The sequence below is a fragment of the Carcharhinus amblyrhynchos genome, chromosome 9 (genome assembly GCF_965287045.1).
Source record: "Carcharhinus amblyrhynchos chromosome 9, sCarAmb.v2.hapA, whole genome shotgun sequence".
Lineage (NCBI taxonomy): Eukaryota > Metazoa > Chordata > Chondrichthyes > Carcharhiniformes > Carcharhinidae > Carcharhinus > Carcharhinus amblyrhynchos.
In genome coordinates, this window is record NC_137332.1 from 83,529,566 (window position 1) to 83,551,278 (window position 21,713).

Here is a 21,713-nt window from a genome sequence, read left to right on the forward strand (position 1 = left end):
ATCTGCCATTTTTCGGCCCAGCGCTGCATTATATCAATGTCTCTTTGCAGCCTGCAAGAGCCCTCCACCTCATCCACTACTCTACCAATCTTGGTGTCATCAGCAAATTTACTAACCCACCCTTCAGCCCCCTCTTCCAAGTCATTGATAAAAATCACAAATAACAGAGGACCCAGCACTAATCCCTGTGGTACACCGCTGGTAACTGGCCTCCAGTCTGAAAATTTTCCCTCCACCACCACCCTTTGTCTTCTATGAGACAGACAGTTACTTATCCAATCAGTCAAATTTCCTTCTATCCCACACCTTACCTTCTTCATGAGCCTACCATGGGAAACCTTATCAAATGCCTTACTGAAATCCATGTATATGACATCAACTCCTCTACCTTCATCTACACACTTAGTTACCTCCTCAAAGAATTCAATCAAATTTGTGAGGCAGGACTTGCCTCTGACGAAACTATGCTGACTATCCCGGATTAAGCTGCATCTTTCCAAATGGGCATAAACCCTATCTGTCAGGACCCTTTCCATTAACTTACCAACCAACAAAGTAAGACTAATTGGCCTATATTTACCAGTGTCATTCCTATTTCCTTTCCTTGAAGAGAGGAACAACATTCACCACTCTCCAGTCCTCTGGCACTAACCCAGTGGACAATGAGGACCCAAAGATCAAAGCTAAAGGCTCCACAATCTCATCCCTTGCCTCCCAAGGTATCCTAGAATGTATCCCATCTGGCCCAGGGGACTTACCGACCCTCGGGTTTTTCAAAATTGATAATACATCTTCCCTCAGAACATCTACCTCTGCTGTCCTATCAGCCTGTATCACGCACTCATCCTCAAAAACATGGCCTCTCTCCTTAGTAAATACTGAAGAAAAGTATTCATTCAACGCCTCACCTATCTCTCCTGACTCCGTGCACAAGTTCCCACTACTATCCTTGACTGGCCCTAACCTCACCCTGGTCATTCTTTTATTTCTCACATAAGAGTAAAAAGCCTTGGGGTTTTCCTTTATCCGACCAGCCAAGGACTTCTCATGCCCCCTCCTAGCTCTCCTTAAGGCCTTTCTTTAACTCATTCCTATCTACCTTGTAACCCTCAAGTGACCCAACTGAATTTTGTTTTTTCATCTTTACATACGCTTCCTTTTTTGTCTTAACAAGTCATTTAGCCTCCTTTGTGAACCATGATTCCCTCAATCAGCCATTTCCTCCCTGCCTGCCAGGGACATACCAAGGACACAAAGTATTTGTTCCTTGAAAAAAGCTCCGCTTTTCGTTTGTGCCCATAGCTGACAGTTTCTGTTCCCATCTTATACTCCCTAATTCTTGCCTAATTGCATCATAATTACCCCTGCCCCAATTATAAACCTTGACCTGCAGTGTGACCCCCTATCTCTCTCCATTGCAAAAATGAAGGAAACTGAATTGTGGTCACTACCTCCAAAATGTTCTCCCACAAACAAATCTAATGCTCGGCCCGTTCATTGTCCAGTACCAAGTCCAATGTGGCCCCACCTTTTGGCAGCTTATCCACATATTGTGTCAGGAAACCCTCTTGCACACACTGTACAAAAAGTGTCCCATCCAAACTGTTCGACCTATAAAGGTTCCAATCAATATTTGGAAAGTTAAAGTCACACATGATAATTACCCTGTGACCTCCACACCTATCCATAATCTGCTTCGCCATTTCCTCCACCACATCCCTATTACTATTTGGGGGTCTATGGAAAATTCCTAACAACGTGACCAATCCTTTCCTATTTCTAACTTCAGCCCATATTACTGTCCCTCTGGTTCAGGTATTAATTGAACTATGATTGTTAACCAGGCCACCAGAAGAGTTCATGTGCTTCTCTCTAAGTAATGCCATGAGATCATTGGCATTCACTGTTATTTCATCCAAAAGACTGGACACGTGTGGAGGCTTGAAATCCATCTCCCTGCTTATCCGGCCTGTTCCCTTTTCATTAAATCGGAAAGTAATGCCAACCTGGGAACTAATGTTAGCTTTTTTTTCCCTGTTTTGCAGTCTCCTCCTTCGAAAGTGACCATTAGTTCATCAAAGCAAGATGGTCAGAAAAGCAGTTCCAGCTTCAGTGTACAGATCAAGCCTGTACTTAAATCCCGCCAAGCGTCCAATAGCTGGTCTGATGAATCCGTTTCTGTGACGCAGTCAGGTTAGAATATTTTAATGTTCACAATCAAGGTTAACAGGAGTTTCTTCAAGGTATTATTCAATATGTTTGAGTTGCACAGTAGCTCGAAATTCTGCATTTAAATGGCTGATAGTATAGCACAACACCTCTCTGGAGGTGCTTCTCCTGTGCTATAGGGAAGTGAAAATAGCATCTGGTGTGGCCGTGCTGTAAGAGAAGGATGACGTGGTGCTGTCTTAGGAGAGATGTCCCTCTAGTTTTGCTTGTTACTGCAGCTTGCCACATTGCCAGCCTGAATATAATTGGAGCTGACAGCCCAGAGTAAGTCAGCATAGACCTAGCTGTTGTTGACATTTGATTATTTCAGTTTCCTCCTGGAATTTATTGAGTGAGAGGGTAAGAATTGAGTACTGAAGCATATGCCTTGCTGGTCATGTTGCACCTGTGTCTAAAATGGAGGAAGAATGCCATAACCTTTTTGCAAAGAATCTCAAGCCACCAAAACACAAAACTGGGAATTTAAAACCAAATATCTACCTAGAGATGAGTTCACACCTCAGTGGCATGTTCGACCCTAAGATAAGCTTCTTCTCCAACCCCTCTTTCTTACATTGTCTATTTCCATCCCTGCATCAGACATAATGGCACAGTGGTTACACTGCTGCCACTCAGCGCCAGAGACCCGGGTTTGATTCCTGGCTTGGGTCACCACAGCGTCTGTACATTCTCCCGTGTCTGTGTGGGTTTCCTCTGGGTGCTCCAGTTCCTCCCCCCCCACCCCTCAGTCCAAAAGATGTGTTGGTTAGATGCATTAGCCATGCTAAATTCCCCCTCAATGTACCCGAGCAGGTGCCAGAATGTGTTGATTACAGGATTTTTCTCGGTAACTTCATTGCAATATTAATGTAAATCGATTTGTGACACTAATAAATAAACTTTCATCTGCAGCTGAAACCTTCATCCACAGCACTGTCATCCGCTGATTCAACTATTCCAGTTGTATTCTGACCAGATCTCCATCTCCTTACTCCACAAACTTCAGCTCATCCAATAATCTGCTCCCTGTATTCTTGAGCAGCATTTAGTGTGAAAAGCATTAGACTGTCCCCTTGATTTACATTGTTCTTTGGTTTCACAATGCCTCCAATTTAAATTTCGAATTGTTGAAACCCTCCATGATGAATCTCTGCCTCTTGATATAACTTAATCTAGTCCAACACCATTCTCCACTCTCTCATGTTCTCTGTTGCACTGATTCCAGCCTCTTGTGTATCCCTTCCTATGGTCATACCATCATTCACAATCAATCATGTTTTGTAAAGTATAAACCCCCCATTCTGGAATTCTTCTCTAATTCCAGCCCTCTTCTCTCCCTGTCCACTCTCTATTGAACATTTCCCTTTCACAGAGCTTTATTGTCATCAGCTCCAAATTTCATCATCATTCTCAATGGGGTTCTAATCCTAATCAGTGTACAGCACGCTCAGTGTTACAACAGGACAGTGACTGATTAGTCAGTGTATACAGTGAGACTGTGTTTGATCAGCCAATGTGTTGAAGTGTGACTGTGTCTGGTCTGTGCTGTGTGACTGTCTGATCCTCTAGTTCATTGGTCATATTGTGAGTGTAGCTGTGTCTAATCAGTCAGTCGGACTGTGCAGAGCAACTGTGTCTTATCAGTCAGTCAAACTGCAGGGCGAATGAGTCTGACCAGTCAGTCAGTGAATATTATGGAATTGTACGTTTGATTGCAATCATGAAAGTGTGTGTGCTGAGTGAACTGAGTTTATAGATTGACATTTATTTCTATCAGCTAATGTTAGAGTGTAAATGCTGTTTGCTATCAGGGAACGTTAAAGTCTATCTTTAACATATGAATCTAGGACAAAACAAAAGTTGTCCCCCTTGCCAGATTTGATTTTGTATACTGTTGATAAATGAATGTGGTTGTAATGTAACCTGAGAAAATCTTGACCTGAGTGAATTCTTTTCAGAAACAGCGTCAGATCAGAGTGACATTGAGAGCAGGATCCGTGCACTGAAGGATGAACTTAGGAAGCGTAAGTCCATTGTGGACAAGCTGAAGAAAGAGCAGAAGAAACGTCAAAAGGAGAGATTGAAAGCACAGGAGGCGAGTCTCATCAAACAGCTAGAGGTGAGACTATTGGGGAAGGGCCTTAATCCTACACTACCCACCCAATTTTCAGATAAGGTATTAGAACATCAGTCACTACAGAAACTGCAATTTATTGTGTTCCACATATTTTAAGAAAGGCGGCATGTAAATGACTTTTCTTTCTGTTTTACCATTAACCCAAGTTTTTATATAATGCCCAATATTCATTCAAAATCTTTTCCCAAATCCTTCTCTATTGCCACATCTCTTGCTGCTTTCAAGAGCTTCTTAAAAACCTACATATTTCACTGGTATCTTAAGTGGCATCTTCTGTCTTTATGCCCAGCTCATTTTTCAGGCAGCTTGGGGCTTTTTCGTTTGTTATGCTACATAAGAACATAAGAAATAGGAGCAGGAGTAGGCCATCTAGCCCTTCGAGCCTGCTCCGCCATTCAGTAAGATCATGGCTGATCTGTCGTGGCTCAGTTCCACATTCCCGCCCTCTCCCCATAACCCTTAATCCCCTCGCTTATCAAAAACCCATCAACCCACGTCTTAAAAATCAGGTTGTTATGTTGGAACTGTGTGTAAATTCTTGTGAAGTTGTGAGGGGGGGAATCCTCAACTAACAATGTTCTTATGACATTTAATCGACTGGGTTTATTGTTCTCCTTTTCAGTTGATCTTTTTTACTTGGTTGACCCGATGGCAGATAAGAACATAAGAAATAGGAGCAGGAGTAGGCCATCTAGCCCTTCGAGCCTGCCCGCCATTCAATAAGATCATGGCTGATCTGTCGTGGCTCAGTTCCATTTTCCCACCCTCTCCCCATAACCCTTAATCCCCTTGCCTATCAAAAACCTATCAACTCGCGTCTTAAATATATTTAGCGAGGCAGCCTCCACCACTTCAACGGGCAGAGAATTCCAGAGATTCACCACCCTTTGAGTGAAGAAGTTCCTCCTCAACTCCGTTCTAAACCACCCCCCCCTTTATCTTGAGGCTGTGCCCTCTAGTCCTACTGTCCTTTCTGAGCGGGAAGAGCCTCTCCACCTCTATCCTATCCATCCCATTCATCATCTTATATGTCTCAATGAGATCTCCCCTCATTCTTCTAAACTCTAACAAGAACAAGCCTAGTTTATTCGGCCTCTCCTCATAGTTCAACCCCCTCAACTCCGGTATCAGCCTAGTAAACGTCCTCTGCACTCCCTCCAAGGCCAAAATATCCTTGCGTAAGTGCAGCGACCAAAACTGCACACAGTACTCCAGCTGCGGCCTCACCAGTGCCCTGTACAGTTGCAGCAAGACCTCCCTACTTTTATATTCAATCCTCCTCGCTATGAAGGCCAGCATCCCATTCGCCTTCCTGACCACCTGCTGCACCTGCAGGCTGGGTTTTTGCGACTCATGCACAAGGACCCCGAGGTCCCTCTGCACCGTCGCATGCTGCAGTTTTTCGCCATGTAAGTAATAGTCCTTCCTACCATTATTCCTACCAAAGTGGACAACTTCACACTTGCCAACATTAAATTCCATTTGCCAGTTCCTGGCCCATTTGCCCAGCTTATCTAGATCCTTCTGTAGACTTTCCACACAATTTGCCGTTCCACCAATCTTGGTGTCACCAGCAAATTTCGACACCATTCACTCGGTTCCCTCCTCCAGATCATCTATATAAATGGTAAATAGCTGAGGCCCCAGCACCGACCCCTGGGGCACTCCACTAGTCACCAACCGCCAATCCGAATAGCACCCATTGACCCCCACTCTCTGCCTCCTATTTGACAGCCAATCCCCTATCCACGCTAACACCCTACCCCCAACTCCATGCCCCCTAACCTTCTGTAATAACCTCTTGTGCGGCACCTTATCAAACGCCTTCTGAAAATCCAGAACCACCACATCTACCGGCTCTCCTCTATCCACCGCCCTAGACACATCCTCTCAGAACTCCAAAAAATTTGTCAGACACGACTTCCCCTTAACGAAACCGTGCTGCGTCTGCTGTCCGTTAAAATTGGTTCATTGGTTCAGAGATGGCTCTGCAATTTGTCTATTGCAGTTAACAAATATACGATAGCCTGTTGTTCTTTTAAATCCAAGTGTTTGATCTCACTCTCTCGCTGTTTCTTTTACCACCAGTCCTACGATGAATTTATTAAGAAGACCCAGGCTGAGCTCAGTAAAGACCTAGATGTGGCCAGCTCAGCGAAACCGCAGATCAAAACCCTGCACTCAGCTGCTGCCGAGAAGCCCAAGATTAAACCACCATCTCTGCAGAGGTACTGTCAGTGTTGGGTGTTAATTGTATAAACCTCTGAAGGAACATCTGTTCATATTGCTGTTTTTTCTGGCAAATGTAATAGTAATCGTAGGCCTAATCCTAATGGGGCTCTTGTTTTAATTGGTAGCTGAAGTGTTCTTAGTTATTTAGCAGCATTAGTTGAGGGCAGTAGTACACTTGCACAAACTTTACAGCACAGAACTGAGCATTTGACCAACAGGCCAATGCAGGTATTTATGGTCCACATAGACCTCATTTCATCTCACCATTGGGTTATGGGGATGAGATTGACTCAAAGAACCATAAGCTGTAGGAATAGAAGTAGGCCATTTGGCTCAATCAAGGCTGAGGTAGATATTTTTAATCAGTAAGGGGTAAGGTGGGAAAGTGGAGTTGAGGATTGTCAGATCAGCCATGATCTCATTGAATGGTGTGAATGACCTACCTCTGTTCCCATGACTTGTGGCTTTATCAATGCATCCTTCTGTTCCTTTCTTTCTCAGGTATGTATCCAGCTTCACCTTAAATGTATCTGTACCATTCAATTTAAGTATTCCTGTAGCGTCGAGCTTTATATTGTCAGCTTGTACAGAGTGAAGAATTTTCTCCAGAATTCCCTATTGGAATAATTAATGTCTACCTTGCATTTATGGCTTCTTGTTCCGGTCTCCCTTACAAGTGGAAACACCTCTAACTTTACGTGATTCAAAAACCTTCATGTTATAAAGCTTTGTGTCAGGACATCCCTGCACCTTCTCTTTTTTAGTGAAAGGACCCCACTTTGTTTGCCTTCTATGATAGTTATTGCAAAAGGATGCTGTATCTATTTATTGTGAGACTGATCTGTTCATTCTGTATGTGAGAAAAGTGGGCCGTTATTTTGTAGTTTAACAAAGTAAATCATTGCTGGAGAATATTATATGTTCAGAAATTATTTGAGCCAGTCAGTTGGATGAGGTTTTAGATGTGCCTGCCTGGGAGTGCAGAACATCCACAAAACCATGAGTATTGTGGGGATTGTAAACTGCCATTTGTTTACTTCTAGCCCCGACAATGTAATTTTGTGCACATTTGAAGTGAACAATGATTCTTTTCTCCATTCGTATTTAATGCCCTTTATATTTGAAATTTGAATTTTTTCTGCCTCCCTCTTCCCTATCGCCATTCAACAGTATTGTCTGAAGACCTAGTTGTTCCAGCCATGAAAGCCATACATAGTGAATGCTACTCTGTGGCTACGTTCAGTGCCAAATGCCCTCCATGTTGCCACTTTCTGGTCTCTCCTTGATGGAGCCAAGTAAATTTACACCTTGATGAGGAGAGGAGTAAGCAGGCATTTGTCTTTGTGTTCGCCCCATTGCTTCCACACTCTGCACCAGGCCCAATATCAGCTTCAATTAGTTTACTCTAAGTACTGCAGAACGTTCTTCTCTTTTGAATGTTAATAGCGGATTGCTATTTAATTGAAACTTTGTAAGCAACTGTTTTAGGACTGGACCTTCCAACTGCTTGGCCTTTTAATTTAATGCCTTATATAAAAAAACTAGTGCAAGAAGGGAAATGTGTGGAGAAAATTAAATTGTGCTCTTTTCTAACTAAAGCATGATAGGTTTCCGTAGTATGTTATATCTGACATCGATGAACCATCAGATCAAGATGGTAACTGTCTTGCTGGTGACTAATTTTTTTTCAGTTCTATGATGTTTTGGAATGAAAATTGTTTTGCATTCTAGAATACCTTTTTCATAGTTGATTGCTTTTCTTTCTTGTCTTTTGTCTTTTTATTTCTAAAACAACTGTAGACAGCAGTGCAGAAGTTCTTGGAATTAAAAATGTGACCATTACCTTGAGAGATCTGCTTTGCTCCACAAAGAGCTGATGTTGATGTGATTGGCCAAATGATTCTACACGTGCCTTAAGTGATTCTACCAGCAGAGCTGGTTAAAGGATAAAAAGCCAATCACAAAAGCTTGCTAGAAAATAGTGGCACAACATTTCAGAATTCTGACTGGGCGATCAGTATTTGGTTATGAGTTGTATCTAATGCAGACCTTCCTGTGAAAGTTAGGCAAGACGAGGAAATGTTGCTCAGTCTGGAGACTACCTTTTTGTACTCCACTGTTCAGGAAGAGGGGGGTGACTGGATTTATCCATCCCAGAATAGCTAAGTAGATTATGCTTCTCGGATTTTTACACTGCAAAGCTCCACATTTAGAATTTGTTTTCTGTTTTTCAGGTCTGACTCTGCGAAGAGTTGGAAATCTCTCACTGAGGGGGAAATATCTAGACCATCACTGGGCTCCATTGCTAAACAGGGTATGTACTTGTCACCACAAATACAAGTGATAGATTTGGACTCCAAGGGTTGTGTTTTTAAAATAGCCACAGTAATGTTAAATTAGTGTAAGATTGCGAAGTTTTAAGAAATATTTATTTTCATTTTAATAGATTAACTTGATATATTCAGCAACAAGCAGTCAATCTCCAGTGCAGTACTGAGGAAGTGCTTCACTGTTGGAGGTGCTATCTTTTGTTATGAAATTAGACAGCGATTTCCAAACCCACGGCCACTACAGTTTGAAAGGACAAGATCAGCAGATATCCAGGAGCAACACCATCTGGAGGTTCCCCTCCAAGCCATGCACTATCCTGGCTTGGAACTACATCACCGTTCCTTCCCTATCACTTGGTCAAATCCTGGAATACACCCTCTAATAGCATTGTTGGTGTACACACGCCACACGGACTGTAGCATTTCAAGAAGGTCGCTCACCAGCATCTTCTTAATGGCAACTCGTGGTGGGCAGTAAATGCTGGCGTAGCCAATGATGCCCATACCCTGTAACAAAAAACTGAGGCCCCATCTGCCCACTGGGTACTTGTAACATGGAAGGCACAGATAGATCTCTTTGGTGTCCTGGTCAGTACCTAGCCCTCAACCAGCAACTCGTGCAGATTATCTCATTGTTGATCTCACTCGTGGTGGAATTGTGCTGTGCACGAATTGACTACCACGATTCCAGTGTTTCAAACTTGACTGCGTTTAAAGAAGTATTTGATCTGTTGTGCAATGATTTTTGTTTTTGGAGTAGTCGGGGCAGGAGGGAAGGATCCAGAGATAGTGAAAGGCATGTGTATATGTTCACTACCTTTCTTTATGAAAAGTGATTAAGTAACATTAATTACTTGTATCTGATACAGACCAAAGATCATCAAGTCCAGACGGGCAGAAATCCAACTTGCTCAGCGAACTATATGTATCAGATCAAAACAAGTCTGCAATCTTTGATAGCCGAGCTGATGAGTTTTCTCGAAGCCCTTCACCAGTTTTCAAATCCCGTGCAAAATCTCGACCTGATTTTGTTGAGGGACTAGATGATGTGCCATCATTCCCCAGTCAAAAGGGAGCTCTCGAATGCGGCCTTTTGCCAGATCGGTTGGCGACTAGGTCTGAGGACGGTTCTGGAGATGAAAGTATTGTGTCCAGTCATCAATCTGTGCAAGACGATGTCCAGGAAGAACTAGAAAATATAAAATCCGAAGATTCCGACTTGGATGACATACTTGGTCTCTCTCGGCAATCCAGTAAGTCCGAGCCTTTATTGAAACTAGACAGTGAAAAACCACAGCCCCTCGATATCCCTGAACTTATCGAGGGATTGACTCAGCGAAGCACAGTCATATGTGATGATTCGCAACAATCATTTATAGTTGCACACATTGAAAAGAAGTTTGAAGACTTGAAGTGTGAAAAGCGTGACTTAGACAAGGAACGCCATACTGATGAGGAAGAAGAAACAAGTTATCGGTCAGTCAATTCTGTGAAATCCGCTAAGTTGGAAACCTCAGTTGGATTTGAGAGTTCTCACTATAGGGCTTTGGAGAAAACACCAACAAAGAATGATTCCTATCCTCAAGATTTTGAGTGCCCTTCCCCGGGTAAGGCAACAACTTACTCAGAAGACTTTGAGTCATCGCCAAGAAAACAGGCATCTGAAGACCTGGGTGAAAGTTCACATGCTTTGAGTTGCAAATCTGCATCCAAATCTGCAGAGATCCTTTCACCAAGAAATGAGGTTACTTATGATGAGAATATTGCTAAGACCCAAGTGTGCTCCTATCCTGAATGTTCCAAGCAGGAGGAAATTAGTAGTATAGTGGAGAAGTTTCCTCAAAGTGTCTCATCAAGCATTGTTATAGATGATGAAATCAGTGAGCGGCTGAGTGAGAAATCCTTTTCCAGCTGTGGTAGTGTCCATTCGGAGCAACTTCTGGATTTGAAATCGCCAACTGAAAAGAGCAGAAATGAGGAACGAAGTGATGCCAGCAATGAAGAGCAGACACCTGTGCCATCACACTCTCCCTCTCCATGTCACACCCCAACTCCTACATCACATGAAACAGATGAGCTGCCTGAATTCCACATTGGTGCCAGAGTTTTAGTTAGCAGCATCCAACCAGGAACACTTCGCTTCAAGGGAAGAACAAACTTTGCCAATGGTTTTTGGGCTGGTGTGGAGCTGGATAAGCCAGAAGGCAGTAATAATGGCACATATGATGGAGTTGAGTACTTCACATGCAAGGACAAGTATGGCATCTTTGCTCCTCCCCATAAAATTTCCCTTCTACCTGAGCGTTATGAGGAAGTCATAGATACAACAGAAGACGAAGATGATCCGTTCTTAGAGGTTAAATTAGATCAAGATTACAAAACACGCAGTGGGGAAGAGGAAAGGCCAGAGCTTTCAAAAGAAGAAGAAAGAAAACTGCAGGCTGGAGAGTCTGATCTAAGCGAAACCCCTGTTGATCAAGTAGCTTTTAAAATGCTGACTGCATTTGAAAACAACTTAAGGGATCAATGTGCGAGCAATCAGTTTTTTGAACCTGATACCATTGAGTTGTTGCATAATATCCATGATTCTGTCAAGGCAGTGGAGCCTTTTGTACGTGATCAGAATTTACAGGAAAATTTGCCCAAGTCTGGTGAGGAGGAACAGTTAGCAAATTTGAGCAAAGACCAGGATGAAGAAAAGTTTAACCCACCTGATGTGCCCATTGAGAAGGCATCCATGACTATAATAGAGACAGCTACTGATTTTGTCACTGAGTTGTCTGTGTGTTCTTCTGGTGAAACAAAAGAGGAATTTTCACCTGCTGTGCATGAGAAATCTTCAACTCCTCTCTTGGATTTACTGAACAGGGAAAAGAAGCAACTTGAGGCCCAGTTTAGAGTATCAAACCTTATGCCTGAATCCGAGAAAATATATGAGGAGAATGAGGGCTTTAAAGAAGAGGAACCGAAGGACAATCATGAAGACAGTGAGGACCATAAAAGAGAAGATCAGAAGAGCATTGAGACAAAAGCCAGCTCTTTGGCTGATACTATCCTGTCTTCTTTTGTCAAAGACACTGTCAGTCAATTGCAGCAACTCAAGAAATCTCGCGATGAGAAGATCCATTTTACTAATCAAGAGTTGCAGTTCAAATCGGATGCTGAATCCTCACCCAGGTCATCTCCCAAGGGTCTGGAGATACAGATTGAGACCATTGTCCAACTACCTGCTGAAAAGGATGACAGTGATGAGGATAAGGAGGAAGCATTATCTCCAGATCTTTGCCCTAGACCTGTGAGTATTAATTTTGAACCTATATTTTGGGATGGATTTTACTTTTTAAAAATTGGAGATGTGGATGAATTTTGAATGGGAGATGTTGTATATCATAAAGCTATAATGTAATTGTTTTAACAAAAATTCCAGAGGCCTATTAAGCTCCCAAAAGTTTTACCGACTCATTGCCATGGAAACAAGCCACTCCAATTTTTCAGGCACATCATTTTCAAAGGGTTTCCAAAAAAACATGGACCCTTTAAGATTATTATAAGGAATATCTTGCTCATTCAAACCTTGGTGAATCTCCTTAAACTTCCTGGTGTCTGGGTGTTTTCACCTTGCCGATCAGTTCATAAAATGTCTGCTAATACGTTAGGTTATATCTCAGGTTCATGACTGTTTCTGTAATTAATGAGATTAGGACTTTGTGATCGCCATTGAAATTTATCAGGCCGTTCCCTCCTGCACATGCTTACCCTTTAAAAGGGAAGTACCTTTTAAACCAAATCTTTTTTAAACTAAGTCCTGAATAATTTTTTAAAAAATCTTGGATTTGTTCAATATATGTGGCGTTTATTAAAGCACAGTATCCTGAAGCAATGTCCATAGACTGAACAATTATGTGATTAGAAGAACAAGAATATAATTATTATTAAATGACTTTTACAAATGAATATTCTGTTGGAAGCACAGCTTTCTTCACGAATGTGTGACAGGCAGTCATATTTTTCATACATCATATTCACAGAGATAGCAAGTCATTGAAGAAGGTGCTTGGGTCATTTTGATTTGACACAGCAACATAGAATCATAGAATCCCAACAGCAAAGCCAATTTGGCCCATTGAGTCTGCATGGACTCTACAATAGAGCAGCTTAGCAAGGCCTATCCCTGCCCAATGCTCACATTCCCACATATTTATTCCACCAATCCCCCCTAACCTACACATCTTGGGACACTAAGGGCAACTTAGCACACCAATCCACCTAACCTACTCTTCTGTGGACTGGGAGGATGATGTGCAAATGCTGGCATGGACTGGGGTAAACACAGTAAGAAGTCTCACAACACCAGATTAAAGTCCAACAGGTTTATTTGGTAGCACAAGCCACTAGCTTTCGGAGCACTGCCCCTTCATTGGGTGAGTGAGAATTCTGTTCACAAACAGGGCCTATAAAGACACAAACTCAATTTACAAAATAATGATTGGAATGCGAGATTTTACAGGTAATCAAGTCTTAAAGGTAGAGACAGTGTGAGTGGAGAGAGCATTAAGCACAGGTTAGAGAGATGTGTATTGTCTCCAGCCAGGACAGTTCGTGAGATTTTGCAAGCCCAGGCAAATCATGGGGTTACAGATAGTGTGACATGAACCCAAGATCCGGTTGAGGCCATCCTCATGTGTGCAGAACTTGGCTATCAGTTTCTGCTCAGCGACTCTGCATTATCGTGTGTCGTGAAGGTCACCTTAGAGAACGCTTACCCGAAGATCAGAGGCTGAATCTCATGTGAGAACACCATCCACCAGGGATACGGTACATACCCTTGCAACTTGGCCAATGTTGCCTGTCTGATGTGCTGTAGGAAATGATGTCCCGAGGCATGGTACATTGGGGAGACCATGCAGACACTACGACAACGGCTGAATGAACACTGCTCGACGATCACTAGGCAAGAATGTTTTCTTCCTGTTGGGGAATACTTAGCGGTCACAGGCATTCGGCCTCTGATCTTCGGAGTGATTGCTGAAGTGGGCGTGACTTGCCTGGGCTTGCAAAATCTCACTAACTGTCCTGTCTGGAGACAATACATGTCTTTTTAACCTGTGCTTAACACTCTCTCCACTCACACTGTCTGTACCTTTAAGGCTTGATTACCTGTAAAGACTCGCATTCCAACCATTATTTTGTAAATTGAGTTTGTGACTTTATGTGCCATGTTTGTGAACAGAACTCTCACTCACCTGATGAAGGGGCAGCGTTCCAAAAGCTAGTGGCTTGTGCTACCAAATAAACCTGTTGGACTTTAACCTTGTGTTGTGAGACTTCTGACTGGGAGGAACCAGAGCACCAAGAGGAAATCCATGCAGCCACTGGAAGAATGTGCAAACTCTACACAGTCACCCAGAGCTGCAAACAAACCTGGGTTCCTGGCGCTGTAACACAGCAGTACTAATCACCTTGCCATCCATAAATCCTAACTTTATTCTTGCACTGTTTAGGAAAACTCTGAGGAGATGCAGCAGTTAAACTGGAAGTGGTCAAGTTGTCAAAAACTCAATTTTAGATTATTCAATTTGAAATTGTTCACTACCCAAAGCACACCACAGTTAGCAGGGTGAAACGGAATCCTCCAAACTAACTCCAATCTGACAGATTTATACAACACATATCAATCAAAAACAGTTGCCTAAAATACACCTTGTCATATCTATGTCTGTTTTCATTACGAATACCTTTTGAGGGAGTTTGACTGGTTTCGTCATGACATAACTGTCCCTAAATGAATCAAAAGTAATATCCCCCTCATTCTCCACACATTATCATAGTTCGCAGTGTGATATCTCCCTTTGAGCTCTGGAATAACAACTGGAGAGGGCATATTGATTACGCCACCTGGATAAATGTCCTTTTGTAACGTGGTTTTACAGCTAAGAAAGACTTCTTAAAGATACTTTGCAACATTACATAGAATCATAGAACCATATAACACTACAGCACAGAAATAGGTCTTTTTGCCCTTCTTGCCAGACCATTTTTCTGCCTAGCTCCACTGACCTGCACCTGGACCATATCCCTCCACACCCCTCTCATCCATGTACCTGTCCAAGTTTTTCTTAAATGTTAAAAGTGAGCCCGCATTTACCACTTCATCTGGCAGCTCATTCCACGCTCCCACCACACTCTGTGAAGAACCCGCCCAATATTCCCTTTAAACTTTTCCCCCTTCACCCCTAACCCAAGTCCTCTAGTTTTTTTCTCCCCTAGCCTCAGTGGAAAAAGTCTGCTTGCATTCACTCCATCATAATTTTATACACCTCTATCAAATCTCCCTCATCCTTCTACACTCTAGGGAATAAAGTCCTAACCTATTCAACCTTTCTCTGTAACTCAGTTTCTCAAGTCCTGGCAACATCCCTGTAAACCTTCTCTGCACTCTTTCAATCTTATTAATATCCTTCCTGTAATTAGGTGACCAAAACTGTACACAGTACTCTTAAATTTGGCATCATCAATGTCTTATACAGCCTCACCATAACATTCCAACTCTTATACTCAATACTTTGATTTAAAAAGACCAATGTTCAAAAAGCAGTCTTTATGACCCTATCTACCTGTGACGCCATAATTATGTATTGTATTCCCAGATCCCTCTGTTCTATTACACTCTTCAGTGTCCTACTATTTACCTTGTATGTTCTACCTTGGTTTGTCCTTCCAAAGTGCAATACCTCACACTTGTCTGCATTAAACTCCATCTGCCATTTTTCAGCCCATTTTTCTAGCTGGTCAAAACCCCTCTGCAAGCTTTGAAAACCTTCCTCACTGTCCACTACACCTCCAATCTTTGTATCAGCAAATTTGCTATCCAATTTACCACATTATCATCCAGATCATTAATATAGATGACAAACAACAATGAACCCAGCACTGATGTGTGTGGCACACCACTAGTCAAAGGCCTCCACTCAGAAGAAATCCTCCACTACCACTTGCTGGCTTCTTCCGTTGAGCCAATGTCTAATCCAATTTACTACCTCTCCAGGTATACCTAGCGACTGAACCTTCCTAACTAACCTCCCATGCGGGACCTTGTCAAAGACCTTACTGAAGGCCATGTAGACAACATCTACTACCTTCCCTTCATCCACTTTCCTGGTAACCTCTTGGCAAAACTCTATATTGGTTAAACATGACCCACCTCACACAAAGCCATGTTGACTCTCCCTAATAAGTCCCCGTCTAGCCAAGTATTTGTAGATCCTATTTCTTAGTACTCCTTCCAATAATTTACCTATTACTGATGTCAAACTTATTGGTCTATAATTTCCCGGATTACTTTTTGAGCCTTTTTTAAACAACGGAACAGCATGATACATCTGAGATTATGTTTGTCACTTCCTTGGTTAAGGTTAAGTATTCTGAATTTTTAAAAAATTATCTTTGCCCCATTAAGTGGATTTTGTATGGAGTTGGAAGCCCTAACTTGCTGAAATAGAGGCTCTTTTATATCCAAGCTCCATGTGGAAATCTGAATTTTCATTTCACAGCTGAAAAATGGGCTCACAAGGTTCATGCCCTAAGTCTTAACCTATTAGACATACTCTGAGATTTAAAAAAAATACTGTTCTTGTATTGGTTGGCTTCTGATTTTTAATTTTCACAATTTATTAAAACCTCCTTTTGTCTATTTATAGTTTGAAAACAAAAATCCACCTCACCATGTTCCTGGCATCAAGTTGTCGGATTGTTCCAATAGTTTGTCTCTGTGTACTTTGCAACAGGGCAGCCCAGTGTTTGGCACAAGTGGGCAGGAAGAATTGGCCAAGCGCCTGGCAGAGCTAGAATTGAGTCGTGAGCTGCTCGATGACCTGGGAGATGACCAAGACTGGTTTGACGAAGACTTTGGTCTGAGCTGTCGTAAAGCACAGCAGCCAGTTCAGGAACCCCCGTTGCCAAAGACTGTCCCTCAGAAATTCCACGAGGAGCCCTACTTTGCCGTACCTCATGATGCATTTGAGGTTGAGAAGTTGGTCCACGCAGCAGCCGAGGAGCTGTGGAAGTGGCAGGAGCTTGGCCACGATCTGTGGGACATGCAAATCCCCTCAGATTATTTCGGGAATAATAAAGGACAAGATGTCGAAAGCGTCAGCAAAAGAGTTTATTGTGAGGTGAGATCTGGTTTTTGTGTTTAAAGACAAAATTTGTATCTTACTTCGACAGCGCCATAGCAGCTCTAGTTCATGATGCACATAACTGATAGAAATGTTGAAATTAAGGGTAAGTCTGCAGTAATGCCAGAGTTCTGCTGTCAACTCAAATATACAAGTTTAAAAATATCACCTTGATCCTGATGACTGCTCTAAATTCCATTTGCAAACTCGTCCATTCCCATTCAAAACTCCTTTCTCCTCCACAGTTTCTATTCTCTCACCATTAATTTGTCTGCTTCATATTTCCCCCATTGAACTCCATCTGCCATAGCCTTACCTACTCATTGGATCTTCTGGTTCCATATGTTCAATGTATAATTCCCTCTTCCAGCCACTCTAAATATGTTTACATACTCTTTGTTCCCTCAAATAGTGTCTTACTGATGCATTGTCAACCATTGCAACCAGTCTTTGATTATTTACTTTCTTCAAACTTTCTTGAATCTTGATGATCTCCTGAAGGTCATCCCAGTAACCTTAGTATGAAGATAGTTCTAACTTCCCAAATCCATGATTATGACTACAGTCCTTTTCTGGTTACACCTTAATGAATTTACATTGTAAATATTCAACATTAGAGGTTCCCAAAATGGTACACATAATGTTGTCTCTTCTACTTTGTTGATTTATGAATCTAGATGGAGCAGCAAGGCTGTTTGCCTTTATTTGCAGCCTTACCTATCACCCTAATTGGCCTATGTAATGCAATTACTACGTGACCTCTTCTCCATCCCATTTAGAATCTTACCATTTCAAGTATACTTCCTCATCCATTCAAAATTATCACTTCATACTTGCTAAATTAAATGGCAATTTCCCACTAGGGTTCAACTGCAGCCACAGATACATTCCTGCAGTCTCAATATGATTATCATCTCCCCACCCGCTAACCAAATTAGTCATTGTGATAATGTTAACATAGTAACTAGAAGCAGGAATAGGCCATTCGGTCCTTAGGGCTTGCTCCACTATTTGGCTGATCATCCAACTCAATCACATGATCCTGCCTTCCCTCCATATCCTTTGACCCCTTTGCTTCAAGAACTATATCTAACTCCTTCTTGAAAACATAAAATGATTTGGCCTCAACTGTTTTCTGTGGTAGAGAATTCCACAGGCTCACCACTCTCTGGGTGACTAAATTTCCCCTAGTCTATGTCCTAAAAGGATTACCCCATATCCTTAGAACCCTGGTTTTGGGTTACCCCGCCATCAGGACCATCCTTCCTGTGGCTACCCTGTCTACTCCAGTTAGAACTTTATAGGTTCCTATGAGCTCCCCCCTTCATTCTTCTGAACTCCAGTGGATATAATGCTAACCGACTCAATCTCTCCTCATACGTCAGTCCTGCTATCCCAAGAATCGGTCTGGTAAACCTTCTCTGCACTGAATAGCAAGAACATCCTTCCTCAGATAAGAAGACTGAAACTGCACACAATATTCAGATTTGGCCTCAAGGCCCTGTACAATCGCAGCAAGACATCCCCACTCCTGTACTTGAAACCTGTCACTATGAAGGCTAGCATACCGTGTGCCACCTTCACCACCTGCTGCACCTACATGCTTACCTTAGTGGAACATAGAACATTACAGCGCAGAACAGGCCCTTCGGCCCACGATGTTGCACCGACCAGTTTTTTTTTTAAAAAAACACTGACCCACTAATCTAAACCAATCCCTTTTCGTCCATAAACCTATCCACAGATCTCTTAAACGCCCCCAAACTAGGCGCATTTACAACCGCAGCAGGCAGGGCATTCCAATCCCTCACCACCCTCTGGGTAAAGAACCTACCCCTGACATCCGTCCTATAACTACCACCCCTTAATTTAAAGCCATGCCCCCTCGTGCTAGCATTCTCCATCCGAGGAAAAAGGCTATCACTATCCACCCTATCTAAACTTCTAATCATCTTATATGTTTCAATAAGATCCCCTCTTAGCCTCCTTCTTTCCAGCGAAAACAACCGCAAATCCCTCAGTCTCTCCTCATATGACCTCCCCTCCATACCAGGCAACATCCTGGTAAACCTCCTCTGCACCCTCTCCAAAGCCTCCACGTCCTTCCTGTAATGTGGGGACCAGAACTGCACACAGTACTCCAAGTGCGGCCGCACCAGAGTTGTGTACAGTTGCAACATGACGCTGCGACTCCTAAATTCAATCCCCCTACCAATAAACGCCAAGACACCGTATGCCTTCTTAACTACCTTAACATCCAGGTCTTGGAGCACATTCCCATCTCTTAATTTATAGCTGTTCAGGTAATCTGCCTTCCTATTTTTGCTACTAAAGTAGATAACCTCACATTTATCCAAATTACATTGCATATCTTGTTCTCTTGATTTTTAAGTCAAGATTGTGTACTATTAGAGCAGTTAGGGCAAAATGGTTCCAGTGGGCCCTCTTCGCACTCCACATCATTCTAGTCCAAAGTCTTTTTTTTAAACCATGACCCTTTCTTTATTCTCTCCTATTTGATCACATTCTCCTTAATTCCAGCTGCTGTTGACTTTTGCCCTGCTTCCTACGTGGGAACTTATGGAATTATTTCAGAAAATCCATATAAATCACATACACTGCATTTTCTTCATCAATACCTTTTGATAGATCATAGCCTCAGTATTAGAAATCAATGCTGCCTCTCCCTGATTAGCTTCAGTCTCAAGTGCTCGGAAATATTGACTGAACAATTTATCAATAAATGTAGCAAACCTAACCAGTCTAGAAGTTCCTAACTTTGTTATGGAGTCCATTTGAGTATTTCACATTGACTGCCCTTCGATCCTCTGGCAGAATTTTGCTTTTTATGGAATGTTAGAAGCTGATAGCTAGAACTACTGCTGATTCCTTTTCTACTTTCCACACAATCATCATATATGAGCTATTTGGTAACACTGATTTGTTTCTGTTATGTTTGTTATCCCTTTCAGTTACAATACCTTTTATGGTACCATTATAGTAACCTTGTCTACCTTTGGTGGTCCGACAGTCCTATTAACCCTCTCCTCTATAAGAGAGTATCTCTGCCATGCATTCAGTCTTGTAAGTCAATAGAATTCTAAATTCATACTTGGTTTAGATAGTGAAGCAAGTAGTTCTGTTTTTTGCATTGTGAACAGAATTTCCTTTTGTTTTAGGTGTTTTCAATGGCAATTTTTTGAAAAGGTGTTTGGGTACAGGAAGAAATTAGTCTAAATTCTTCTCTCTTTTTCTCTCTCTCTCTCTCCCCTTCCAGGCTGTATTTAACTTGACGAGAGAGATTTTTGCTGAGATTTTTGCTGAAGACCCCAATATCAGCCAGCCCCCATGGATGAAGCCCAGCAGGATTAGCTCTGCTTATTTTAGACGAGTGAGGAATCCACAGGATTTTAATGAAGTGAAGGTAATTATTCCATATAATCTTCTCATCCCACTTGTCAGAAATCATGTAAGTATGATTCTGGTTGGAGCTGATATGCATAGATTGAGTTGATAAATGACTCAGTTAAGCATTGTAAATAGCAGCCAAACTCTCCAGTGATTGCTGGAGAACCCCATTTTACTGCAAGATCGATACACGGTTTTAATAACTTGGTATTACCTGTGGTGGAGTGGAACCCTCATCTTTGAATCAGAAAATTGTGGATTTTCGATTCTGTCCAGAGTTTTGTATAATCCAAGCTGTGGCAATCCCAATACAATACTGTGGCAGTGCTGCAATATCAGTGCATAAGAACATAAGAACATAAGAACATAAGAAATAGGAGCAGGAGTAGGCCATCTGGCCCTTCGAGCCTGCCCCGCCATTCAATAAGATCATGGCTGATCTGTCGTGGCTCAGTTCCACTTTCCCGCCCTCTCCCCATAACCCTTAATCCCCTCTCTTATCAAAAACCCATCAACCCGCTTCTTAAAAATATTTAGCGAGGCAGCCTCCACCACTTCAACGGGCAGAGAATTCCAGAGATTCACCACCCTTTGAGTGAAGAAGTTCCTCCTCAACTCCGTTCTGAACCGCCCCCCCTTTATCTTGAGGCTGTGCCCCCTAGTCCTACTGTCTTTTTTGAGCGGGAAGAGTCTTTCCACCTCTATCCTATCCATCCCATTCATCATCTTATACGTCTCAATGAGATCTCCCCTCATTCTTCTAAACTCTAACGAGTACAAGCCTAGTTTATTCAGCCTCTCCTCATAGCTCAACCCCCTCAACTCCGGTATCAGCCTAGTAAACCTCCTCTGCACTCCCTCCAGGGCCAAAATATCCTTGCGCAGGTGCGGCGCCCAAAACTGCACACAGTACTCCAGCTGCGGCCTCACCAATGCCCTATACAGCTGCAGCAAGACCTCCCTACTTTTATATTCAATCCCCCTCGCTATGAAGGCCAGCATCCCATTCGCCTTCCTGACCACCTGCTGCACTTGCAGGCTGGGTTTTTGCGACTCATGCACAAGGACCCCGAGGTCCCTCTGCACCGTCGCCTGCTGCAGTTTTTCGCCACGTAAGTAATAGTCCTTCCTACCATTCTTCCTACCAAAGTGGACCACCTCACACTTGCCAACATTAAATTCCATTTGCCATTTCCTGGCCCATTCGCCCAGCCTATCTAGATC

At 42.6% G+C, this 21,713-nt stretch overlaps 1 protein-coding gene across 6 annotated transcripts in view; it reads left to right on the forward strand.

The window, feature by feature from the left end:
* cep350 (centrosomal protein 350) overlaps positions 1-21,713 on the forward strand; it is a 243,456-nt gene that overhangs the window by 210,855 nt on the left and 10,888 nt on the right. For all 6 annotated transcript variants that reach the window (XM_080195995.1, XM_080195999.1, XM_080196000.1 and 3 more), the window contains 7 exons: positions 2,046-2,193; positions 4,167-4,327; positions 6,434-6,573; positions 8,812-8,891; positions 9,777-12,202; positions 16,692-17,078; positions 20,359-20,505. In XM_080195995.1, coding sequence (XP_080052121.1) covers positions 2,046-2,193; positions 4,167-4,327; positions 6,434-6,573; positions 8,812-8,891; positions 9,777-12,202; positions 16,692-17,078; positions 20,359-20,505 — 3,489 coding nt within the window. The remainder of the gene's footprint in view (positions 1-2,045; positions 2,194-4,166; positions 4,328-6,433; positions 6,574-8,811; positions 8,892-9,776; positions 12,203-16,691; positions 17,079-20,358; positions 20,506-21,713) is intronic.